Genomic DNA, 27,265 nt, shown 5'->3' with positions numbered 1-27,265 from the left:
TACGTTTAAACTAGGGCTGTGAACATTAACGCGTTAATGCATGTGATTAATGAAAAAAAAAATAGTGCGTTAATATGTATTAATTGAAGAAACAGTCCTTCGCTTTACTGCATGTGTTGAACTTTCATTGGGTATTATCCCAACCCCATGATCGCTTACAAAAAAATAAATATTCAGTCGGCTTTTAGTACTTTATTCTTGCCATTTTTATGGCTTAGATAACTTTTTCACAAAAAACTATTTGATCAGTGGTCTGGTGCCATATTGTACAAGTAAATTTTAACATGTCAAACATTGTGAATAATCGGGATTAGTCACAACACAAAAGTGCGATTAACCAGATTTTTTTCTGTAATGGATTGATGGATGTAATTAAAAATAAAAGTTCTAAATGTGGGATTTCATATTGTGATTATTTGCAGATTGTTCTCCCCGTGCATGCGTGGGTTTTCACCGGGGACTCCGGCTTCCTCCCACCATCCAAAAACATGCCTCATAGGTTAATTGGCGACTCTGAATTGCCCCTAGGTGTGGATGTGAGAGTGGATGTGTGAGTGATTGCGGCCCTGCGACAGACTGGCGACCTGTCCAGGGTGTACCCCGCCTTCGCCCTTCAGTAGCCGGGATAGGCTCCGGCACCCCCGCGACCCCGACAGGGAAGCAGCGGTCAAGAAGATGGATGGATGGATTATTTGCAGATATTAAGTGGTCGGCAAATACTGAGACAAAAAATAAATAAATTATAGCGATTATTGCGATTAATTTTTTCCAGGTTTCCGATTAATTAGTTATTTTTTTAATCGATTCCCAGCCCTACTTTAAACTAACTAAAATTAAAGACAATTCAGATGATAGTTTATTAAACCTTTAATGCAGCTTCTTTCCTTCATTTGTTTCTAAAACAAAATTAAATCAAATGAGATCAGCATCTGAAACTTTTTTTTTCACAAAAGACAAAGTGTTAGTCTCACTGACTCAAATTTAACTAAAGTACATTTTTTTGCTGCTGAACACTCATAACTTTATTCAACTTCACTACAATCTGACTCTATAATTCCAAACTGTACGATGGTCTTGCTTGATTCTAGTTACCATTTCTACGTATTTCTGAAAGACGATCTCTTCTTACAGAGATGTTCCTTTAGCAGAAATTTCATTCTGATGGGGTAGAGCACAGGTCTGCAACCTACGGCTCCGGAGCCACGTGTGGCTCTTTTATCAATTTATTATGGCTCTTTAGCTTTAATGAAAAATTAAAAAAATACATAATAGATTAGCTATTTAAGTTTTGTCATTTCTGCTTAGATTTTTAACATGTCAAACAACTAAGCAAAAAGTTTAATTTACTGTTTGAAATTCTATAGAAATGTTCTTTAAATTTGTGTTTTTAATTCACAGTTGGCCAAATTAAAGACTCCAAACGCTGTTTTATTTGGTAAATTATACTAAAGTGTGTAAAATTTGGAACAAATGCAGTTCAAAATGATTGAAAATGATTTAGAGTTGTGTGTTTTGTGCCTCACACCATGGAGTTGTCAATAGAAAGCTCCATTTACTTTAAATTTCTTGAGTTTTTTTGTTCTTTTTTTTTTAATAAATAAATTATATTAAAATGTTTATATCTGAGAGTAAAAGGGAAAATAAGATGGTGGCATACCAAACTCCTAATGATAAAAAACATCATGCTTTTTTAATTTAAATAAAGCTGCTGCAGCAGGACAACCTTTTTTGACAGAGTGGGTTTTATTTTGAAAGGAACTTGTGTGTGCTGCTGTCAAAAGTAAAAGAAGTCAACTGTAATATACTGTATATAAATATACAGACACTGCTGTAGTTTAATTTTTGTAATATTTAAGTTTATGAATGTTTAATTGACAAAAAGAATAAGTATTGTTCTTTTTTTAACAATTAAGTGAAACTTTGTGGCTCTCGTTGGTTTGTGGTCGTGAGAAACTAGATCAAATGGCTTTTATTGTTAAAGGTTGCAGACCCCTGGGGTAGAGGTTGCATTGACGCATAGAAAACATTTAGTTAGCCGTGACAGTGTGGGGAAACGCCCCTCATTTTTACTCCAACATAATAGATACTCTTTTTTAGCTTTTTTTTTTAATCTGTTTGTGCTAATGCTAGCTTAGTTTATCTAGATAATGATCCATCTTCATCGTTATTATACTCAGTCACATTGTGCTTCCTCTTCAGCATTGTAGTTCTAAGATCAAATTAATAAAATAATAATAAAGAAATGACTAATTGACTAATCGTGGCAGCCCTAGCCTGAAAGCTAAGAAATCTCATCAGAGTATGAATTGTTTACTTCAATTCCACCCTTTGCTTTTCTTTTCCTGTATAGTTTGCATAAAACATAAAGTACACCTACATTTCTAAAGCAAACAGGTGTGTCAGGAAGTTTGATAAAAACTCCAACAGAAATGATTAACATTACGTGTTACAAACGTTAGCTACCTCATCAATAGGAAAGATCACCAGGAAGTGAGGAGAACTTGTGTACCTGCTCCACCGAGGACTCCTCTGTTGATGCTTCACTGCACTCAGCAGTTGGACAGGAAGTGGAGGGAGACGTTTCTTCAACCTCACCTTCCTGCTCACCCACCACTTCCTGTAGCTCTGCCTGATGGGGGGGAACAGCAAAGATCGATTAATCGACAGCTTTGTCTGTTCCATCGTGGAACAGAGTTTCAGCTGAAAGATTAAAGTCTGCCTGACAGACAAAATGAGATGTTCTATACATATCATTGGAGGTAACATGATTACAACTGTTTCTCCTCATTGTTATTTATCTATTAATGGATATGTGAGTACTGCATGGAGAATCAGTTTCTTGGGATCATGAGTCTGCTAACACCCTAAAATGTGACTAAGCTTTCACATGATTTGCAAAAATATTATTATTTAATACAAATCCACCCTTTTAACCCTTAGTTTTTTCACTATTAACACGATAATTCCAGTAGATTTTGAAGGAGAAAAGCGTCGCTTTCTCCTTCAAAATCTACTGGAATTATCGTGTTAATGGTTGAAAAGCTACAGTATGTTAAAGATTTTGTGTTAAAAGACTCAACATCTTCCCACTCCGATCATCTTCTGATCTATTTTTAAAGCATTCCCAGTGATCTTTTAATAGATAGTGCCATTTTTAGCCAAAAAAAAAAAAACTGCGGTTTTCTAAGACATAGTTTCTGCAGAGCAGCAGTTGTTCACCAGAAATTCACCTCGGGGGTGGGCATACTCAGCTCAGCTCTAAAAACCACGCCCCCTCAGAGGAAATTTTGGAAACAGAGGCTTCAGATCAACATGAAAAATTGCTTTTTAAGACATTTAGGTTTGGTTAAAAACTTAATAATCATAATTAAAACACTACTAAGAACTTTTTTTTTTAATAAAAAAAAATTATCATGAGGGACTTCCTCAAAATGTTCATAAAAAATCCTTTTTTTTTTTTAGATTCAATGTTTTTTTTGACTTCCGGTTTGGTGGAACATGAGGTAGACACGCTGCTCGTCTGTCATGTGCTACATTTACCTTCTTATAGCTACTGAACTAAAACCTATCTACTGAAACCTACCGTGAACCTTTTTTTTGAAAAAACTTTCTCAAGCTCTTACTTCTTTACCAACCCCAGTCATGCCACCTAAATCTGCCAAATCAACTGAAAAGATTCCCGACCCAGACGCTGCCTCCGCTCCAGCCGCCAGCCGAGCTGATATACTAGCATTGCTAGCTGAACATCGGTCGACGCTAGTAGCCGAATTGAAAACAACTTTTTTTGATGAAGTGAATCGTAAACTTGATGGATTACAGGAAGAAATGGACAGTCACAGCGACCGACTGACGGCGCTGGAAGACAATGCAGACACAATGGATCAACGTGTTTCCAAATTGGAAGCGACATGCTCCACACTGCAAACCCATAATGACAAACTCAAAGCAAGGCTAGCGGATGTGGAAAGTCGGAATAGACGTCTCAATGCACGACTAGTGGGACTTCCAGAGGGCATCGAAGGACCGCAACCATCTAAATTCTTCGCGCAGCTGATTCAGGATGTTTTTGGCAGAGATACGTTCTCCACCCCTCCAGAATTGGACCGCGCTCATCGGAGCTCGGCCCCAAAACCGGCTCCCGGAGGAAAGCCGCGACCGGTTATCATTTGTTTTCATCGCTACCAGAGTAAAGAACTGCTGATCCGAGAGTCGAGGAAACGGAAAGAGCTGAAGTATTTGGACAAGCCATTTCGGATCTATGAGGATTACAGCCCAGAAGTACTGGAGCAGCGGAAAGTTTATAAACCGGTGATGTCGGATTTGTACAGGATGGGACTGAGACCTTCATTGCTCTTCCCGGCCCGGCTGCGCATCGTTCAAACAGATGGCACCCGCCTCGTCTTCAGTTCTGCAGCTGAAGCCCAAAAGTTTGTGGAGGGCCTGTCGGCCAACTGAATGGACCAACTGGCAGTGGTTGAGTACACCGATTCCTCAAATCCATATGATTCTTTTTGGTTGATTTTTTTTTCTTCTTCACTCTCTTTACTGTCCCATGCCTATGGTTGAATGCATTTCAGTTGTAAGAGTTAAAATTTGACTCAATCTTATGGTATGACGGATTTATTTATTTTTTTTTTTTTTTGTGTGCATCCGATAAAGTACAGCGGAATCTATTTATGTATATTAGTTTAGTAAAATTGATGTTTATGCTACTTATCATTTCAGTATACATGTAGCATAGATAGAGTGAAATAATCGGGAAGTTTTGTATTTAGATAGGGAAGGTGTGCTGCATATTCTGGCAGCTAATGTCGCCTGGGGATTTAGGGATATTTTTTACTTTTCATTGTTATTTGCTTTACTCTTTTTTTGTTGGGATTTTGGGGGTTTGCTGTCAACATCTGCTGATGGGGGAATTCTATATTTTACATTTCATCTACTCTACCTTACGAGTCAGTATTTTGTAATTTTTTCCTCTCTCTCTCTTTCGTTTTTTTTGTATTTACTATTTATTTTGCATTTTTTTCTCTCTTTAAATTAAAAAATGTGATAATGATTCATTTCAATATCAAATACAAGTAAACATGATTATGGCCAGCTCTATTAATATTATCACATGGAATGTTAAAGGTCTAAATAATCCTATCAAAAGAAAAAAAGTGCTGACACATTTGAAAAATAAGAAAGCGGATATAGTGTTTATTCAAGAAACTCACCTCAAAACTTCAGATAGTTCACGTCTGAAAAGTGGATGGGTGGGGCAGTTTTTTCATTCATCTTTTCAGAAGAAGGCCAGAGGGACAGCAATTCTTATACATAAGAGGATACCTTTCACTGCTTCTTCTGTCTTGGCTGACCCTAGTGGAAGATATGTTATAGTAATCGGGACATTATTCCACCTCAATGTGATCCTGTCTAATATATATGCCCCTAATTATGACGATCCCCTCTTTTTCTCTCAGGTCTTTGGTCGGATCTCATGCTTGAATTCTCACCTGCTCATAGTAGGAGGAGATTTTAATTTATGTATGAATCCGGGTTTGGATAGATCTTCTAAAAAAAACTGGCTACACTGTATCTAAATCTGCTTCTTACTTGCAGTCCTTCCTCTCAACATATGGTATTTTAGATATATGGCGCTTTTTGCACCCGCAGGATAAACAATATTCTTTTTTTTCAAGTGCACACCAGTCTTACAGTAGAATTGATTACTTTTTCATTGATAAGAAGATAACCCCGAATGTTCAACTATGTGAATATCAACCCATTGTGATATCGGACCATGCACCTTTAATGTTAAAATTTACCATACCAGATTTATTTACTCATAGGAGACATTGGAGATTCAACTCTCTTCTATTAAGCGATGTTAATTTTGTCAAATATATTTCTGATCAGATCTCCCTGTTTTTAGAAATTAATTTGACACCTGATGTTCCCATCAGAACTGTCTGGGAAGCTCTTAAAGCCTACCTTAGAGGTCAAATTATTTATTTTACAGCTAAAAAGAAACGTGAGTCAATATCTAGACAGAAAACTTTAGGAAAACAAATTGCTAATGTGGACCGTAGACATTCTCAAAATCCCACTGATGCTCTGTATAAAGAACGTCTGATTCTCAGTGCTGAATATGATAGGCTCACTTCACACCACACTGAGTACCTACTATTAAAAAATCGGAGTGATGTATATGAACATGGAGATAAGTCGGGCGAAATGTTGGCAAGGCAATTAAAAAGCGCAAGAGCTAAACAAGTTATTAGTGGGGTAATGACAGAAAATGGTACATTAATAACTGATCAGCAAGGAATAAATGCGGCTTTTCAATCTTTCTATAGCAGATTATATACTTCTGATAATACTTGTGACTCCGGTCTTTTATCTGAATTTTTCAGAGATTTACCAATTACCACTTTAAGTTCTAATGATGCCCTAATGCTGGATGCACCACTACATAATCAAGAAATTGCGGAAGCAATTAGGGCACTAAACCCCCATAAATCTCCAGGTTTAGATGGCCTACCCAGCGAATTTTACGTCACATTCGCTGAAAAATTAGTCCCCTTAATGACTACAATGTTTATAGACTCCAGGGCACAAGGCTCACTTCCTGATAGCTTAAATCAAGCATGCATCACTCTTCTCCCTAAAAAAGATAAAAACCTCATAGAATGTGGTTCGTATAGACCAATCTCTCTTTTGAACTGTGACTATAAAATTCTGGCTAAAGTTTTGGCTCGGCGGCTGGAAAAGGTTTTGCCTAACATCGTATCTCCTGATCAGACTGGCTTTATCAAAGATCGACGTTTCTTTTTTAGTATTCGACGGTTATTTAATATCTTATATACTCCAAGCACCGATAAATCTGAATGCATCATCTCCATGGATGCAGAGAAGGCATTTGATAGGGTTGAATGGGAATATCTCTTTGAAACCCTGCGCAGATTTGGGTTTGGCAGCTCCTTTCTGTCCTGGATCAAGCTTTTATATGCGTGCCCCTCCGCCATGGTGCTTACTAATAATACTTATTCAAAACTATTCAGACTGCATCGCGGTACGCGACAGGGATGCCCACTTAGCCCGCTTTTGTTTGTTCTTGCTATTGAACCATTAGCAATAGCAGCTAGAAACAACACTTCCATTCATGGTATCTCAAGATGGGGTATGGAACATAAACTAGCCCTGTATGCAGACGATCTTTTGCTTTTCATATCCAGAGCCGAAGAAACTATCCCTCATATTCTTACTCTCCTGACTAAATTCAGGAGCATGTCAGGATACAAACTTAATCTACACAAAAGTGAGCTGATGCCCCTTAATTTATCTAAGTCTGCCCTGGAAAAAATTGACTCTCCTTTCAAAATCGCTCAACACAGTTTTGTTTATCTAGGCATAACTGTAACAAGAGAATTTTGTAAACTTTTTAGGGAAAACCTTAACAAACTAAAGATGTCCATACAACAAGATTTATCTAAGTGGTCTCCTCTCTACCTTTCAATGGTAGGGAGGGTAAACGTAATTAAAATGTCTATTCTGCCGAAATGTTTGTATCTATTTCAAAGCTTGCCTGTCTACATTCCCAATAATTTTTTTAAAGAATTAGACTCTATCATTTTATCGTTTATATGGAAGGGTAAAAAACCACGTCTTCGCAAGGAACACCTACAGAAAGCAAAACGTGAGGGTGGGCTCTCACTTCCAAACTTTCGGTATTATCATTGGGCTGCAAATTTGTGCTGTGTGTCTTTTTGGGCATATTATTCAACCAAGGTTGGCCCTCCTTGGGTAGAGATGGAAAAACTTTCTTTTGGGTCCCTGTCGCTGCCATCTTTAATTGGTGCACAACTCCCATTATCTAAACCTCTTGTAATTGATAACCCAGTGGTACGTGAGTCAGTCAAAATATGCCACCAATTCAGAAAACATTTTGGATATTTAGGATTAAGTTTATTCTCTCCGGTAGCATCAAACTACTTCTTTGCACCCTCAATATTGGACGCTACATTTCAGGAATGGCTTAATGGGGGTATCACAACTTTTAACCAACTATTTTTTGAAAATCAATTTGTATCTTTTCAACAATTATCTAACAGCTATAGTTTGCCAGCCACACATTTCTTCCGTTACCTTCAGGTTCGTCATTTTATTGCTACGTCCATTTCAGGTTTTCCAAACAAACCATCTAAGAATGTAATGGATGATATTTTTTGTTTCAATCCCACTCAGAGTAAGTCAATTACTAAAATGCTTAAATCAGTTTCCTGTCTGCCCCCTTCTATGCAAAATATTAAGCTAGCTTGGGAGCAAGATCTTCAAATCTCCATTAGTGACGCAATCTGGGATAACATTCTATTAAAAATCAATTATTCTTCGATGTGTGCAAGACACTGCCTCATACAGTTCAAAATAGTTCACCGCGCTCATCTTTCTAAAGCTAAACTGTCAAAAATGTTTCCACAAACTGACCCTACGTGTGATAGGTGTAAACAAGCGGACGCAACTCTGATTCATATGTTTTGGTCATGCCCCCGTATACAGTGTTTCTGGGAAGGTATTAGTCAAGCCTACACTTCTATTTTTGGATTTAACGTTTCACCATGCCCACTGATGCTACTTTTTGGGATTTGTGACGATAGGCTATCTCTACCCTCTGGAGGTCACAAGATTATTGCTTTCTCCTCACTATTAGCACGACGTTTAATCCTGCTTAAATGGAAAGACACTGAACCACCAAATGTGTCGCACTGGGTTAAAGATGTTTTGTTTCATCTCAAGCTCGAGAAAATGAGATACACTCTGAAGGGCTCGGAGCAAAAATTTTATAAAGTGTGGAATCACTTTTTGAACTTTGTCAATAATCCATCTACAAAGATAACGGAATGAATATGCTTTTCTTTTAATCCTTTTGATCCATTTATTCATCTTTCCTATTCATCAGGTAGTTGTTTGTTTGTGTACTTCTTTTTTTCCATCATTATAATTATTATAATTTATTTTTTATTTATTTATTCCCTCCATCATTTTAGGGAATTCAATGCTATATCCTGTCTGAAAGGATTTTCCAACTTAATTTAAATGTTGTGGTATATGTTTGTCTATATGTAGGTGTATGTATATATTTATGTATATATATATGTATATATGGGTGCAGATATATACGTGTACATAGGTATATATGTGTGTGCAAGTATATGGTTATGCGTATTTATAAATATTACATATATACTCCGTTAATATAGTACAACCGCAATGTAATTGTTGACAGCGGGGGTGGGGGGGGGGTATTTATTTATTTATTTGTTTGTTTGTTTGTCTTTATGTTGAAATAATGTTGAAAACTAAATAAATATATTTAAACACTAGATTCAATGTTTTTGACTGGCAACAACAAATAACACTATGGTAGAATAAAAATGGGATTATAAAAATGTAGAGAAGCACCAACCAAAAGATCTTCATCATCTTCAACATCATCATCATCCTCTTCATTCAGGTCTTTCATGCATTCCTCAGCCATTTTCGCGATGTCTTCCATAGGAAGGGGCTCTACAACAAAAACATGCCACTGTTATCTGATCCAAAGCAGATTATTCTCACAGAGCAAGAAAAAGTAAATTATAATAATGCTTGTATCTGACCATAAAAGAAACATACAAAGTAAAACAGTCAGAAGGAATTGAGCAAGGGCATTTCATGATCAGAACTCCCAACAGCACTTCAATTCACTTATGGACATGGAGCTCCACCACACCACCACAGTGTCTGGGGAAGTCAGAGTGAGAGGTGTGGCACTCCCAAAGATCTGCTGTTCCTCTCTGCTGCTTCTGAGGCACAAAGAACGCCTGGAGACCTTTCTGTGGAGGATCTAAAAGCTGTGGCTGCTGGCAGTGTAAGGTAAACATCAGCTCCACCTCTTTAAAGGTCAGTGAACTTAAGCTAACACAAGTGTTAGCTTAAACAGAGTGAAAAAAAAATCACTTCCCTTTAACCTCATTTACCTGCATGTCACCCAGACCTGCCCTAAAGACCTACAGCATGTGTCAAAGTCTAGGCCCGGGGGCCGGATCTGGCCCTCCGGCTACTTCTATCCAGCCCTCCAGATCATTTTATTTTTGTGTTATTAATGACCCGATGTTATCTTGTGCTTATTTCTAACTTGTATAATTTTGACAAAATATATTTTTATGGAGAGTAAAATATTAAAAGTTATTTAAGGTTTAAGTTGATTTATTCTTGAACAATATTCCAGCCTTTTTATTATTTATAATTATGTGAAAAAGTTACGGTTTAAAGTTTTAAAACATTGGCATTCTGCTAACTTTTTGGACTATTTTGGCATTTACTAAGATTTTTTTTAGGCTATTTTGAATTTTAGCTAATATTTCAGCTAGCAGTTTTTTTCTAATGTATGCTTTTTTAAGCTGATTCAGGGTTTAGCTAAAGTTTCTTTTTTTTTTTGTTTTGTTTTTTTGTTTTTAAGGCCGATTTTGAGTTTAGCTAATATTTCAGCTACATGCAACCTGCTTTGGCTAACCTAAGTTGGGATTTTTTCAGTTTTTAGGCTATTTTGAAGCTTAGCTATTTTTTCAGCTACATGCTAGCTCCTTTGGCTAACTTAAGTTTTTTTTTGTTTTGTAGGCTAATTTGCCATTTAGCTAATATTTTAGCCTGCTATCAGTTTCAGCATTTTAAACTATCAGCCTCTGCATTTTTAGCTATCAATTTCCGCATCTACAATGGCTAAATTCAGCTTACACCATTCACACTACCATTATCGCAGATAATGCTATATATCTAGTTAATAATTATGTTAAAAAGTTACAGTTTTAAAATTTTAGTTTTAGAGTGTTGAATAAATGTTTGTCCTGTTCGGCCCGTGACCTAAGATGTGTTTTGGATTTTGGCCCCTTGTGTGATTGAGTTTGACACCCCTGATCTACAGCTATTGGGAAAAATAAATATAGAAGAAATGAGTTTAGTATGAATATGAACATTGAATATTACAAGTGTAACATGCAGATTGTGTAATACAAGAAGTGGATTTATTGATCTCTTTTCGGTGGAAGGAGAGAGAGTGATGGATCAAGCTCCTCTCGTCATCATTGATGCATCACGATGTGCTCTGCTGCAGATCCTGAGGGAAGGAGAACACTCACTCTTGCCCCTCTGCTTCGTTCTTCCTGCAGGAGCATCTCCAGTAATGGCTGCCAGCTCAGCCTCCAGGTCCGGGTCGTCCAGGTTTTCCTCCATGCCTGACATCATCTCCTCAGGGTCCATGTCAACAAACAGACCCATCTGAAAGCACACATCACATTCAGCCTCCATGCTGTAGCTATGATCAGACAGGTGGGTCTTACCTGTTTGGCCGCGGCAGCCCCCTGCCCCTTGGGCATTGGCGCTCTCTTCTTTTTCCCAAACATGCCGGTGTTTACGGATGCTGTAGTTTCTAAAGGATCCGTGGAACACCCCAAGGGTGAAAACTACACACGAAGAAAACACGAGGAAGTTCAGGCTCCGGCTCTGCTTTCCGCCGCTGGAATCATGTGATGGACTGTCAGCTGGCTCCTGACAACGACCCGCCAACTGACGTCCGACTTCACTCTGCTAGCTGCTAGCTAACCATGTTTCTCCCGACCAACTCAAAAAGTTTCCCCGACAACCGAAAGGAGTCTGTTCCGGTCACCGCCGGCGAGTACCGCGAACAGAATAAAACACCGCGACAACACCGCACACCTTCAGCTGCTCGTCACCGCTTCATGAGGCTGTAGTTTCCGAGCGAGCTGTTTCGTTTCTTTGACATCCCCTGTTTGGGTACGCATGCGCAAAACGACGGAGCGACTTAGGTAAGCCCTGAGTCATGTCTGTCAGGAAGTTAGTCCGTGGAGGAATGCACAGCTTTATCATATGGAAGCGTTTGGGACTCATAATTCAAAATAAAAATCAATGTTGGAAATGCTTTTTCATTTTCAAAATGTACTTGAATTACTTGTCTCTTAAATGAAATGAAAAAGAAATCCTCTGAACGGCTTTTTTAAATTTTATTTTTTTGTTCAACACAGCTCATTCTGTAACTTAATTGAAATGATAAAGAAAATGCCATTTGATATTTCATTTTCAAAAAAATTCTTTAGTCAAAATTCAATTAGAAATATAACATTTAAAAATCAAAATGCATAAACAGACAAGCTTTTTCATATACCCAATATAACTGCATTACATGTCTCTTAAATAAAATGAAAAATAATAAAAAAAAAAAAATTAAAATGAGTGGTGTTGAGGAAGAAAATGAAAAAATTGAGTGGAGAATTGCGTTTTTGTTTAATTTAAGAGACAAGTAATTTAGGTACTTAGTGAAAATGAAAAAAGAATTTCCACTATTGACTTTTAATTGGAATTATGAGTCACAAACGCTTCCATACTGTCACCCCCATACGCACATGTTTACATGTGACCAAACAAAACAATCTATAGTTTTAGATTAATTTTTTTTGTTGGTAGAAGTTGATTTGGTCCTTAGGTTTATTTATAAAAAAAATCACTACACAGATTAAACAGGATTTTTTAGGTCCCCTTTTTCATTTCAGATAAAAAAATACTCAAATACACAGGAGGATTTTTTAAATGCTTTTTATTAAATGTTTTCATCAAATGTGCAACATTATTTTAGAAATTCTTAGCATAATTCTGTTGCACAAAAGTGACAACAGTATTGCAATTAAATATAACAAAAAACTGTTCTCTGTGTTGTAAACAAACCTCTTCCAACAAATTAAAACATGAGATGAATCTAATTAAAGACCCACTCCAATGAAAATTATGTTTTTGATGTTTTTTTGATAAATTTTCTTGTACAGTTTTTTTCTTGGAGGACATTTGTAAAAAGAAAATTAACATTAAAAATGCATTTCTGAGTATTGCTTTATTCAAATATGGAAAATCAGGAGCAGGTATAAAAATGCAATTTTGAATAATCTTCTATTTGTTATGTAGAAACTAAAATCGGGGGCTACGAGCTCCCTGCTCCGCTCCATTCTGATGAATCCACTTGCAGACAAATAGATCCATGAACGTCTTCGTTTTCCTCGTCTGAACTGGAATCTGGATCAAAACTGTACGGCTGGATAGCTCTGATATTGCTCAGCATTTTTTCTGCAGCAGTAATATTACGTGGGGGTTGTTAGGGGCTGTAAGCTAGCGGGAGGGCTTGTCAACAAAAAGATGATGGGAACTAAAGGAAGGCTTACTCTCAGAGGTGAATATCTGATGAGCTCCAACCACTCTGCAGAAACCGTACTAGAAAATGATTGTGGCTAAAAACAGCATGATCATAGTAAAAAAAAAACTGGGAACACTTTGAAATTATATCAGAAGATGACTGGAGTGTGACTTCAAAAAGTTGTGAACATTCCACCATAGGTTCATATTAAGTCCATATTTAACTTTATTTTTCTGTGTAGTGCAAAAGAACGAGATTAAAATTTTTTAACAATATAAATGGTAAAGTCAAACAGAAACATGAGTTTGTTACAAAGGACTGCTATTCGCTCTGGAGTGACTGGGTTAAAATTACAAATCCCTGTTGTTACTGCTGAGCAGCTTGGGGTAGGACGTGGCGATGGATCGGCCGTGTCGATAGACAACCAGCTCCAGGACGTACTCGTCCACCTTCACCTCAACAGAGGTCATTTTCTCAGTGGACATGAGGAAGATGATGGTGAAAAGAGCGACCTCAAACTCTGGACTGACACCGATGAAGGAGCTACCCATCGGTTTCACAAGGCCCTTCCAGCTGAACTGCAGACTCAGCACATGGTCGTCCTCATCAGGCTGTCAGACAAGAGGAAATAATCTTCTTAAAATTGTGCAAACCTCTATATCAAGAACCTTGTGTGGCATTCTTACAGTGTCCTTGTTTTGTCTGGCTTTGTAGCCCTTGTAGTCGACATTGCCGTGCTTCTCCTGCAGGTAGAACTGGACCCAGTTATGAAGACCCATGATCTCGTGGTTATATTTGGTCTCTCCAACAAACACGTGTTCAAATCCACAGGAATCCTCCCTAAAACAAAACAGGTCAGCAAGTTTTAAGAATTCACTTCTTCAAATAATAGATTTAATTGACTGTAAAACGATAACAATGTCAAAGTTCTCCACTAATGAGCTTTGAATCAAGCCTGTTGACGCAAATATGCAACAAACCATTTAACCTTTCAAAATTACCTTAAATGTAGCAACTAATTAGAAGCAAAAACAAATGTGATTTTTTTTTACAGCTGGAAAAAGGGGTTAAATTGAAGATGTTTAAGTCTACACTATTGCCATTTTTAATGAATGAAATAACAACAAACGTCATCAAAAATGTTACAGAGATTTCCTTTAAACATTATTTTCTCTTAGGCAATGCTGGATTTCCCTCTTTTTGAAGAGAAACCATCACAACCGTTGTATTTTTCATGAGCGGGTCACTCAGTGGAGGATGAAACCCGTGCATCAGTGCCCTCACCCTCCATTCCGGTCCCTGTGGTAGAGTTTGAACCAGATGTCATACAATTGTTTCTTGAATTGTTGAGGGTTTGAGGGAGACAGTCGCTTCCTGACCAGATAGTTGTGCGTGCACTGAAAGCAAAAATACAGGTCATATCACGAAAGTATACATTTTACATGAAGCATAATTATTTTCCGAAAGGCCTCAGTAAAAAAAAGCCAGAGAAAATGAAACCTTTCAAAGGGATCTGGACTCCCCCAATGTTTTAGGAGTCAATGTAGAATAAAAACAGTAAAAACAGCAAAGATGTGAGCCTTTATAATTTGTTATGCTACTAAAAAAACACCAACACTATAATTTTTCATCTTGTTCAATTCTGTGTAAAGCTGGACCCTAAAAGGAGAAAATGCTCTTAAATGTTTAGTATAATTTGACAAAAAAAATCCTCAAATTTTTAAAAAACATATTGCAACATAATTGTTGAATAATTTTATTTTGCTTGAGAGTTTCAGGAACTCATATCTTTGACCAAAAAGATGCTGTAAGGACTGTCTCCAGAATATGGACCATTGACAGTCCATGAGAACTGGACTGATCATCTCCACCCCCCTCATGTTCCAAACAGGAAGTACCTGCTGGTCCCAGATGTCAAAATCCCATAACCTTCTATAGAGGAGTAAATAGTTATTACTCAGTCATTCTATTTATTTATTTAAAATGTTCTTTATAATCCTACTTTTTTCTTTATATTTGTTTCCTTTTGCTAGTTATTTAGGTGACCAATCAGATGCCTCAATAGGGGCATGTGGTGCCGGCTGGCCCCCACCTCGAACATTTGAAACACTAGATTCTCCTGAGCCTCTTTCAGTGGAAGGGGTGTGGCTTTCCAACAAGCTCACTCCTGATTCGCGAGAGTGGTTACCATAGAAACGTTGACTCAGACCGACTCGGACCAATCACTGCTTACTAATGTCATCTGGTTCCAAAATGGCGACTGAATTGACTTTATTTTGTTGGAACTGGAGGTAAGGGTGACATCACAGATGCTTTGTCCATCTTTATATACGTCAATGATATGGACTTTTATTGAACATCACAACTACAGCTGTAACTTGATTAAACTGTGACAAGGATACTGACTTTTAGCTTTTATTAATGATGAATAAAGCAATAATCTTTACTAATCATAATCACTTATCACTCCACTTTGATACTGGAAGTAATAATAATCTCTGGGGTTTTGTAATCATCTTTTTAATGACAACTATAAGATCTCTATTTGGATACTTGGGCTTTGCTATGTATAATGACTTCTGGAATAGTTTAATTACTTTAATAATAATAATAATAATTAGCAATTAATTAAATCCTTCTTGACAGATTTCTCATTTAATGGTTTCAACGTGTCTTGTATTGTTGTATAAGTGCAAATATGTCTATTAATGATTGAAAATAATCATTATCATTATTATGGGACCATTTACATGAGTATGTAATTATATGTATCTCTTTTAACTTTATTTTTTTTATTTTCCAATCAAATCATGACAAATCACCATATGTTTGATTTAGATGGATCTGTTTTCTTTGTCCTTTTTAGTTTCATGTTTGTTTGTTTGTTTGTTTTGATCCTGTCAGGACTCAGCCATACATGCCCTCCTCCGACCACCAGAGAGAGCTCAGCAGAATACTAGCTCACCTTCCCATCATGCATCAGTCTCCAGTTCAAGTTCTCACCAGCTGACTCCCATCCCGTCATCACCCAGACTGTTTATATTCCTCCCTCTTATTGTCTTCGTTGCGTATTCTTGAATTGTTGTTATCTTACGTTCAGTCTAAGCATTTACTTTTTGATTCCCTGTCCGTGTTTTGACCTTCTGCCTGTTTTTCTCGTCTTCCGCCTCGTCCCTGGGCTTTACCCAGGCCTGTTTTGACTTCGAAGCTCATTTTCTTGTTTTGTGCAACTTCACTATTAAAACAGTTCCACATGGATCCACACGCCTCCGCCTCGTCCTTACAGATTCCTTGAAATAAATCAAATCCAGATTCAGTGAAATCCCCTCCAGAAGAACTGCTGTTAGCTAACACTGTTTCAGCCAAAGGTAGTGAAGTCTGTAACTGTTTTCTTATTGTTATATAGGCGAGTCACACGTTTTTTACATTAAAAAATCTACTTAGGTAAAAGGCCAACAGTCCAGTGAAATGTGTCAACTACTTCTAATATGTTTGGCTTTTATTTTTCTATTTGGTTTACCAATTCCTTAAAGTCCCCCTCAGATGAAAATTCTGTTTTTTGAGTTTTTAACATGACTATGTGGCATTTTTTTATTTAAAGAGAACAAATGTAATAAAGAATCATTTTCTTTTTTCATTTCCGAGTATTTCTCCTTTTAAATCAATCAAACTGTCTTGGACAGACTCTGTTTGAATGAATGATCTTCTTTCCATCAACAGCTCTGCTGCACATGCACTAAACCCTCATCTGTTCCTAGTGTCTAGTTCAGGTTCTGGAGAAGAGAAGATGGTATCTTCTTCCAAAAGCCACGCCCCCTCAGAGGCGATTTTGGAAACAGAGGCTTCAGATCAACATTAAAAATTGCTTTTAAAGACATTTAGGTTTTGGGATTTTGGTTGAAAACTTTAGAGTCATAGTTAAAACACTACTAGGAACTTTTTTTTAATGCAAAAATTGTCATTTACTAAAGTTTTCATTTGAAATTGTTGAATATTGATGCCCATCATTGTTTACTATCTAATAAATAAGCCAGTCTTCTTTAATACTGCAGATGAAGGAAATGCCTGGAGGTTTCTGGACTAAATAAGCAGAAGTGTAAGCAGCTGCTGAGCAGGATCACTGCATTGAGAGTTCAAAGTGACGGTCATAAAGCTTCTGTACCTTCATGACGTCCGTCTCCATGATGGCATCGATGAAGAGTCGGTTCTCTTTGAGTTCCTCTGTAGTAACAGTCTCTGACACGCCAGTGGAAGACTCATAGTTGTCCAGCAAGTTGATAAAGTCTAGATAAAGACAGCACATGGTCAAGACAACTCACCGACAGTAAAGTAAAACCTAGAGCTGACACTCACGTGCATACGTCTCAATGCTCTTCAGCTTTTCCTCATTGACGTATGAGAAGAGTGGAGCGTGGGCCCGATCTCTGGCATTGTTGCTGCCTTGAGCCACATAACCCGCTTTGCCCTGAAACACACAACTTCAGTGTTGACTTGACCACCAACATTGTTTTATCATAGACACAGACACTGGGACTGTTTGACAAGCAGATCAGAGAACACAAAAACCTGACTCAGCTGCCTCTTTAGCAACATCCAGTAAAAAGAAAACCTGTGCTTAATCCTTCCAGTTGTGCAAATCAAATTATTTCGAAACTTCCGTTAAATAAAAGCCTTGCACAACTCCATCATCATGACAGCCCAAAAAAGAGAAGACAAGCTTGTGGCAAAATTCAGAACATGTGTGATCTCATTCTAAGGGTAACTTGGTTTAAAGGTTGTTTTCCATTTACTGTGTTCAAGTGCTTTGCAATCCAAATAAGGTGTGGCACGCTGATAGCACTAACCTGAAGAGAGATGACGTAATCAGTGCCTGGCGTCAGACGGTTAGTGTCGAGGGCCCACAGCTGATTAAACACCTCCGTGAGCTCCCGATCGGCTTTATTACTGTGAAAATAAACAGACAAAGACTGATCAATCTTTTCTTTTCTTCCTTTCTCTACACAGGTAACATTTGCTATATTCCACCATAAATGTAATCTATTTTCTACAGTTGCTTAATTGAATTAAAGGACACAGCCTAGGGGGCTGCACGGTGGCGCAGTGGTTAGCGCTCTCGCCTCACAGCGAGAAGGCCCCGGTTCGAATCCCGGCTGGGACCTTTCTGTGTGGAGTTTGCATGTTCTCCCCGTGCATGCGTGGGTTTTCTCCGGGGACTCCGGCTTCCTCCCACCGTCCAAAAACATGCTTCATAGGTTAATTGGTGACTCTAAAATTGCCCCTAGGTGTGAATGTGAGAGTGAATGGGTGTGTGATTGAGGCCCTGCGACAGACTGGCGACCTGTCCAGGGTGTACCCCGCCTTCGCCCTTCAGTAGCCGGGATAGGCTCCGGCACCCCCGCGACCCCGAAAGGGACAAAGCGGTCAAGAAGATGGATGGATGGATGGACACAGCCTACACATGCTTTCAGCTAAGCGACACTCAAACAGCATGTACACCGACATCTCTGGACAAGAAATATTTCATTTAGAGAACTGCAGTGGAAAACTTCAGTACTTCCATCAAACTCTTGAAAGCTGTGAAAACAGTGCTAGCTCTGTCTTCAGGATAAACTGAAACCTGAAGCTGCATTTCATTCAATGAATAACCCAAACTGTCCTCTAAAAATGTCTGATGTATTAACAGGCAAACGTTTAGAAAATGTATAGAATCTCTACTTTAAGACACAAAGCTGCAACAGCAAACAATTGTGTGTACAGTGGTGTATAACCAGACATTCTAATTTAGCTTGTTGAATGTTGACGTAATACAATCTTACTGTACAGTCCCACTCATTTTTTGATCTGTTGTCATGTTCCCAGAGGTCTTTTAATTTTGATTAAGTGGTTTTTAGACAGAATTTCTAAAAATCTATGTCGTTATCTGGGACATAGTTTCTGCAGAATTGCAGGAGTTTATCAGATTTTTACCTCCAGGACTTTTAGTGGGAAGAGTATGCCTTCATTTCCCATCATCCCTCTGTTTTCACGCTCTCCTACTAGCTTACAGCCTCTCAACAACCCCAACCTAACATTACTGGTCCAATAGAAGTTGCAAGGAACGTTGAAGCTATCTAGATGTAGTTTAGATCCAGATTCCAGCTCAGACGAGGAAACAAAGACGTTCATGGAACTATTCGTCAACAAGCGGATGAATCATAATGGAGCGGAGCAGGAAGCTTTTGGGCTGCTCAGCATACTTTCTATGTCACAAATGCGATCTTTTTCAAACAACATTGTTTCAACTGCACTTAATTCCCAAGATTTGAATAAAGAAATGCACAGAAATGTAATTTAATGCTTAATTTTCTTTATATATGTCCTCCACCATGACAAATATGCTTCAAGAGCATGTTAAAAACATCAATTCATTAGTCGGTCTTTAAATAGTTTTCATTCTTCGCCACTTATTGCAAAAAGCTGCCCAGCATCCTTCCCAGTATTAAAGATGATTGTCCCCAGAACCAACGTATATTTAATAGAACTTGTTTGAGTAAATCACTTAAAAAAAAGATGTTTGCATTAAAAATCCATGCTCTAAGCCGGGGGTGTCAAACTCAATCACACAGGGGCCAAAATCCAAAACACACCTGAGGTTGTGGGCCGAACAGGATAAACATTTATTGAACACTCTAAAACTAAAATTTTTAAACTTCAAAACCGTATCTTTTTAACATAATTATTGACTAGACATATAGCATTACATGCGATAATGCTAGTGTGAATGCTGTAAGCTGAATTTGATGCTGAAATTGATAGCTAAAAACACTGAAGCTCATAACTGAAAATGTTGAAGCTAAATGCCAAATTAGCCTAAAAAACAAAACAAAAAAATTAGGTTAGCTGAAAAAGTAGCTAAATGTCAAAGCATCCTAAAAAAACTGAAAAAAAGCCTAAATTACCCAAAACAGCTAGCATGTAGCTGAAATGTTAGCTAAACTCCAAAATAGCCTAAAAATCTTAGCAAATATTCCAAAAAGCTATAAACATTCCACTTTTTTTAACTTTAAAACTCTAACTTTTTAAGATAATTATGAATAATAAAAGGTAGGAATGTTATTCCAGAATAAATCAACCTAAACGTTAAATAACTTTCAATATTTTAGTCTCCATAAAAATATATTTGGTCAAAATTATACAAGTTAGAAATAAGCGCAAGATAACATCAGGCCATTAATATAAAATAAAATGATCTGGAATCAGATAGAATTACCTGACGGGCCGGATCCGGCGAACGGGCCTTAACTTTGACACATGTGATCTAAGCAGTGGAGTAAACAGATGGATCCTATGCTACACATATTGTTCATATTGTATAATAGTTGTCATAATAGCACAATGATGTTCCTTTGTTGGTGATAATAAACCCTAACAGGGAAGTAGCAACAGGAAGAGACAGCAGCTTCATCCTTAGGAGGACCACGCCTTTGATTCATGCCATCATGTCTATTTTATTCACATCATTACATCAAACATGAACCCAAACAGGATTCGGAACGCACATCCCCAAGCCTCGTGAAAATGCAGCAGTGAGTGAGACAGAAACTCTTTCGTTTCCCGAAATCCCCCCGCACATGCGTGAAAACACGCACAGCCTGGGTTAGAATCACGCACAGACACAACCGCCAGAACAGCCGAAATCCACCAATCAAACCGGAAAACTTCACCCAAATACACGACTTACTGTCTGGAGCATTAACTCATAAGTTTTACTTTATAAATAAAAATGAGGAAAACGTTTCTACTAAAAAAAAAGTTGTTAGAACAGTTTAACATCAAAGCTGCAGTTAAAGTAGGAACATTTAGTAATTGTTTCAGGAGACTAGTGTTACAGAACCAGACTTACCTTCTAGCCATTGTTTGTTTCAGTGAAAAACGTTACTCGAAATCTTCTCAGAAAACCCGCAGTGACGTGTAAGCAGTCATGCTGGATGCCAATCAAGCCCGTTCTAGGAGGATTAACCAATCAGAGAGCAGATGGAAGGCCAAGCCCCTCCCCTCGGACGCTTCATGGGCAGGTCTAAAGGTTGTAATACTGCTCCACCGTGGTGTAAAGACCTGAGAGTTTGGTCAACCGTGACACCAATACCAATTTAAAATATATATATATATATTAAATGCTTCTCTCTACTCAGGAAGAATAAAACAGTTTATGAATGAATAAACTTTTTTTTAATTATTCTTTATTTTTTTAACGATTGGTAACAGAAAACACTATAAATAAGTGTAATCGGCACATCAACACGCAACTTTAACAAACCAGGGGGTTACTATATATATATTTAAACTCAAAAAAGTTAAAAAATTATGCAGTTTTGTTAAAATATTAAATGTTCTTGAAGCATTCAGATTTTCTATAATTTTATACGATTTCAAGTCCAGATAAAATAAATCAAAATAGGGTTGTGAATTTGATCATTTACATTTCTGAATATGGAATTTCCCCCAAAAAAGAAACAATTGAATAAAAAAAATAAATTACTGGATAAACTTTATGAATCAAAATGTAACACAACATCAAAAATATTAATTCTTATATTAACATTCAGTTGTGTTATGATAAAATCTTCAACATCACACCAACATTTTCTGTTGTAAAAACAGTGAAAGAATAAATGAAAATGTGTCTCTACTCAAGTGACAAAAAACACAAGACTTATCTACGTATGTTCATTTTAAATCTCCTCGATGTATCTTTGACTGGATACATTTGATGTAATAATTAAGTGAAAGTTCTGTTAATTTATGATGAATACAGTATTTATAGATAGCAGTATTTGCTTTTTTCACCGTTAAACCGCTTCATGGTTGAATACCAAAAAACTTTTGCAGCAGGAGGAACTGATTGATGATTTCAGAGAATTGAATACACTTATGAAGTAAATTCAAACACCCGAACTTCCCTCCTTTGGTCAGATAATGTTTTTTTTTATTTTGTTGCACCTTGGGTAAAATTTTATTTTAGTCTTCTTTTATCGTATTTATTGATCAAGCTACTAATATCAAGGTTATCTCCTGCATTTGGGTCATTCATAATAAATAAAGCGAGCAGAGGAGCTGGGAAAATTCAGAATAAATGATGACATGATTAAATCTAGACAAAGAATCACATTTTTTAAAAAAAGGAAGGTAACACTGGAGCCATCAAACATCTAGAAAACTATGTCAGTCTGAGAATATCTCAGGTGATTTTGAATTCATAGAAGTCTTGAATTTGAGTTATGTTATCCGGATTGACGAGAGAAGATATGAATCCAGATGTCATGTTTCAACTTGAAGACAGTGTCACCTGGATCCGTCACCTTCATGGAACATTGAAATAAAAACAACTGCTCCAGCTTTGGATCCTGTTCAGGTGAAAGGTCACTGATTTAATTTTCAGTCAGAGACGTTAGCAGCATCCTGTGTGCTTTCATCAGTGCGAAACATCTGCCAGCGTGATCACTTCTGACTTCAGAGTTGAAACTCACTGATTACAGGATAGATTTGGTCTATAATCAGGCCTGGGGGACGGGTTTTCCTGTCATGGTCTCTGTAAATAAAGTGCTAAAGGATTTATTTTCTCCAACAGTCCACAGACCACCTCCTCTGCATTTATTTAAAGTTTCATCTTGTTTGTAATTTCTGCCATTATTGTGTTAAATATCTTGGGTTCTGTTTTGTATATGTTGAAGATTAAGTTTAAATATTCTAATGAGCTTAAGAAACAAAAGTAAAGTTCCTATGATGACATCACATCTCACACATTTTAAGTGAACACGTGTACAGTTATACACGAATGAACTGAAATAGATGAATGCTACAAATATCTTCCTATAAAATATACAGGTATATAAACAGACAAAAATAATTGTTACTCCTCTGGTTGTTAAAAAAAACACAATGCTCACTAAAAATCCCATTAATTAGTAAAAATTATAACAAATGAACAGAAAATCAGCAAAAAATACATTTAAAGGTCATCAAACTATTTTCAGTAAGTCTTCTGTTCTTGTCAACGAACAGTATGTTTTTATTTTACTTTATCAGGAGGATCAGTTTAGAACAATTTCTCATTTACAATGAGGACCTGGCAAGAGGTCCCAGTAGAATTAAAATACACAAAAACAAAAATAGACAAAGAACAAAATAACAGCCTATATAGACACAGGGGGCGGGGGGGGGGGTGTCAGCATGTCCAGCAGTCATCTATGGACGGTTTCCATTTCTGCTTAAATAAATGGTGTGATGGAAGAACGGTAAGTTTAAGGGAGTTTTGGAGAAACTTCCAGTCATTTGCTGCAGCCTAATGAATTGAATTCTGACAAAAGACTGTGCAGACTCTGGGAATGGAAAGTGAAATGAGATTGTTGGACCTCAGATGGTGGTTGTTATGGGAACAATGGGGAACGATGGAGAGGTATTGCGATGTCTTCCCTGGTAGAGATTTGTGAATGAGAAGACGCCAGTGATTAAGTCATCTGGTGTGGAGAGAGGACCGACCGATCAGTTTCTACGGTTTCTAAAGTTCACAGTGGTAGGGTGTGAACAGTATTCTTCTGGTTCAATAAAACACATTTAAACTTCTTGGAGTTGAGATGGAGATGAAGATCATGGAATTACTTCTCCACAGAAGCGTGGCCAAGTTGGAGGATGGATGCAGTGGAGTTGAGTGAAGGACCAGATGGGTAAATGATGGTATCGTCAGCATAGAGGTGTATCAGAGAGGCACATGTGGCTTTGGCCACATTATTTACATAGAAGGAGAACAAAGTTGGGCCCAAGACGGATCCTTGGGGTACTCCCTTTGAGATGATGAGAGAGTCTCACATGAAGTTTTCTGACTTTAGTCATATGATGCAACTTATGGATAGATCAGTGCTGGAGATCATCTGCAATATAACTAAATGGTTTACCTTGGCCAGACCTATAAATGCATCTAATGAACCAACATTTCTAAGACTTTGGCCAGGCATGACAGGATGGATATAAGCTTAAATGCTTGTTAGCAATGCTTCAATGGAGTCAGGTTTGAGGAAATCTTTTCCAGAAGGCGTCTTTCATCTCCTTTCATAGATGTTCAGACGGACACATCTTCACATTATAATCATTATTTCTTAGACATTCTTGGGGCTCTTATCCATTTGCATTTTGGGTCAGTATCGTGTTGGAAAACCCATTATCTTTAAGTGAGGCCAAGCTTTCAGACAGCAGGCAGCACATTTGTATTCAGGTCACAGGTTTAAATTTTCATTGAACGTGTATAGATTAAAGACAGCCTGTATTATAATCAAGACAGTTTTCTTTTCTTCATACGCTTTAATTGTGTGTGAGCATGGATCAAATTAGCCATCAGCCAAAAAGTTCCAGTTTTGTCTCATCTGTTCAAAAGACTGTCTCTCTTTGGTGTGTCAGTGTGGATTGTGGAAGATTTCAGCCTGGCTTTTAGATCATTTCTTTTCAAAAGTGTCTCTCTCTTTGGTTTAAACAGTGATTTGAAGGTTCAAATGGAAACTGATGCTTAGACTTTGGAGTTCACTGTCAATCCAGGAGTTACAATGGTACACAGAGGACCCCTACTGGTCAAAGATAGAAAACATGCAAGCTTTTTACAACTGACAAAGCCTGAAACGTCTTTAAATTGGCTTTAGTGGTTTGATTCCTTATTTGTCTAATGCAAAATATGGAGACGCACCAGACATTTTAAGTATGGAATATGCTAAATGGCTATTATTGTTCAACAAGTCAGTAATTAGTTTTCAGAAGCAATATAAATGCTCCAATTTAGTCTGAAGAAATAATTAGTCAGTATACTTCCTACCAGTGGCGGGCCGTCAGGGCCTGCAAGGCCTTCTCTGCTGGCCTAAAAATATCTGAATCACAGACTGATATTAATTATTATTTATTTCCGTGAATACGTATTCTATAATTCCAAATGCTCTGTCTTCGTCCTTTCATTGCTGTCTCCCTGGTTGCGCTGCTTCCAGACGTGTATTTTCCTATTTAAGCATTAACCAATCACATTGCAGCACCATTTGTTGCTAGGGTCAAAGAAATCTGCCTGGAGGCCTTCACAATCAGTTCTGCGGGCCCTGTAGCATAAAATAATTGTCGACCAAACTGTTGCTTCAACCAATCAGATCTGGAGGAGACCACGTGCTAGGCCAGCTAGAAGGCCCACGGAAACGTCAGGATTTTCACGAGCTTTGATTGGACAGCTCGCAGCTCGCTCTGGTTCTGCTGACGGACACAGGTGCCGAGGAGCGGCGTGTCAGGTTTGAAGATGTTACCAGTGGAAAGCGTCTCATCGTCTGATTTTTGGTGGAAAATGAATGTCTGGGTAAAGTTGTGGCACAGTTTTGTCTGGCACGGGTAAAGGAGTTCCGTGACTCCGTTGAGCGGGAGTGAAGCTGAAATCTACGAGGCTCCTGAACGCACCGCGGGCGCGTGCAGCGCAAAATCCTCGCGCAAATATTATTTTCCAGACACAGACCTTGATCGATCACAAAAACTGATGTTTGTCTCCCTCCTGGACCACGAGAGGCTTCAGGAATACCAGAACATTTCCCGCATGCAGCCTTTTCCAGCTTATCACAGCCACGGAACACTTTCCATCTGCGAAACGCACGGATTCTGCACGACAGAGTGATTGAAATCTTCTTGAGGATAGAAAGGATGGATTTTGTGTTTAAATAATCTGGATTTTTGGTGAGTAAAATGTTGCTATCTCCCTACAAAATATTGAAATTTTATTAGGTTATTTTTTTATGCTTTTGGTGTGTGTGTGGCAGCTGTACCTGCACTAGAAGTTTTATTGCCATAAAATAGTTAATGAGGGTTGGATTGATTAAGATGGAGCACTACTGAAGGCCTAGGTGTGAAATGCACGGCCCGCCACTGCTTCCTACACTACATATTCTTGGTTTAATAGTAAGCTTGCTATGGCCTACTTATACTCAAGTAAACTTAATAAAATAAACTTCAAGTGTACTTGTGTTTGCTAAGGGTTAAGGCCCATTTGCCAACTCCTTCAAGGAAACTTACTCCCAGTTTACTTTTTTCTTTTCCATTTGGTCAAAAAATGAATCTAGTTAGAGGTAGATCAAAATACTTGAAGAAAAAAAGCAACACATATAAAGTGATCACACAAACAGTTTCAGTTTTCTTTATTTCTGGTGGAGGCCAAACTATATTTTCAATCAATCGTTTTTTCAAAAAACTTAAAGGGCGTGAAATTTCTTGAAATTTGCTTTCAATATAAAATAATTCTAAATGTTTTTTTTTTTATCTTATTTTTATTTACTCACTGTATGACGTTTTTTGTTTGTTTTTACACCCGGCATTTTATGTTATTTTATTTTTGTTAATTTGTTTTTGTTTTTATAAATGTGCAATATAAAGTAATGGCTATTTTACACATAGACATAGTTCAACCTCATGAAAAGGGAAATTATTTATTGTTCATACTTTCACTTAAAAAGATATTGGACCTTTTAAATTGTTTTTGAACCGATCAAGTTTTTTATGCTAGTAGCCAGGCTTTTATTTTGAAAGCTTCTACAAAACAAACCCAGAAACGCTTTTGCGCATGCGCGACTTTTCCACATGTTTGTTGCTAGCAGTAGTGCTGACTATTAGTTAGCGCGAGATATTTCGTTGGTCTCTAAATCGTTTTTCTAAATTAGGCATCAGCTTGCGTGTTTATCATTTGTTTATCAGTGCAGGATACATTATTCCGATTGAAGAAGAAGGAGAATACTTTTAAAGGAAGTGAGTTAGCTAGCTAGCCCAGCAGCAGAGGAGCATGGCAGCAGCAGTGCTGGGACTTGTGGCTGGAAGCTACGAGCAGATCATCGTTGGTTACCGAGTAAAAACTGGTGAAAAAGTATGTTCAGTTGATAAGTACTCGTTTATGAAGTATATTGCGATTATTTTAATGTGATTTATTGTGTCTGTTCCTTTAAATGGATGTGTTAGGTTTTTAATTATTGTGAGAGATGCTGTCTTTGAACATGATGATAGTATTGATATAAC

General features: G+C 37.6%; 3 protein-coding genes across 3 annotated transcripts in view; 1 reads left to right on the top strand and 2 right to left on the bottom strand.

The window, feature by feature from the left end:
• Positions 1 to 11,867, bottom strand: part of cc2d1b (coiled-coil and C2 domain containing 1B) — a 29,143-nt gene extending 17,276 nt beyond the window's left edge. Inside the window, exons 1-4 of the mRNA XM_024281413.2 lie at positions 11,358 to 11,867; positions 11,157 to 11,295; positions 9,446 to 9,546; positions 2,510 to 2,629 (exon numbers count right to left, since the gene is read on the bottom strand). Coding sequence (XP_024137181.1) covers positions 2,510 to 2,629; positions 9,446 to 9,546; positions 11,157 to 11,295; positions 11,358 to 11,420 — 423 coding nt within the window. The 5' untranslated portion in view covers positions 11,421 to 11,867. The remainder of the gene's footprint in view (positions 1 to 2,509; positions 2,630 to 9,445; positions 9,547 to 11,156; positions 11,296 to 11,357) is intronic.
• Positions 11,868 to 13,075: 1,208 nt separating this feature from the next.
• Positions 13,076 to 21,214, bottom strand: si:dkey-222f8.3 (uncharacterized protein LOC561722 homolog). The gene is made up of 7 exons (XM_024282045.2): positions 21,099 to 21,214; positions 18,061 to 18,160; positions 17,570 to 17,681; positions 17,379 to 17,500; positions 14,501 to 14,613; positions 13,903 to 14,056; positions 13,076 to 13,827 (listed from the first exon to the last, which is right to left on the bottom strand). Exons 1-7 carry the CDS (start codon positions 21,107 to 21,109, stop codon positions 13,567 to 13,569), a joined length of 873 nt encoding a protein of 290 aa, XP_024137813.1. The 5' UTR covers positions 21,110 to 21,214; the 3' UTR covers positions 13,076 to 13,566.
• A 5,177-nt stretch (positions 21,215 to 26,391) lies between these two features.
• pak1ip1 (PAK1 interacting protein 1) overlaps positions 26,392 to 27,265 on the top strand; it is a 4,537-nt gene continuing 3,663 nt past the window's right edge. Inside the window, exon 1 of the mRNA XM_024281879.2 lies at positions 26,392 to 27,116. Coding sequence (XP_024137647.1) covers positions 27,036 to 27,116 — 81 coding nt within the window. The 5' untranslated portion in view covers positions 26,392 to 27,035. The remainder of the gene's footprint in view (positions 27,117 to 27,265) is intronic.

Source organism: Oryzias melastigma, linkage group LG17 (assembly GCF_002922805.2).
Source record: "Oryzias melastigma strain HK-1 linkage group LG17, ASM292280v2, whole genome shotgun sequence".
Classification (NCBI taxonomy): Eukaryota; Metazoa; Chordata; class Actinopteri; order Beloniformes; family Adrianichthyidae; genus Oryzias; species Oryzias melastigma.
This window is presented reverse-complemented; position numbering and strand designations above follow the sequence as displayed.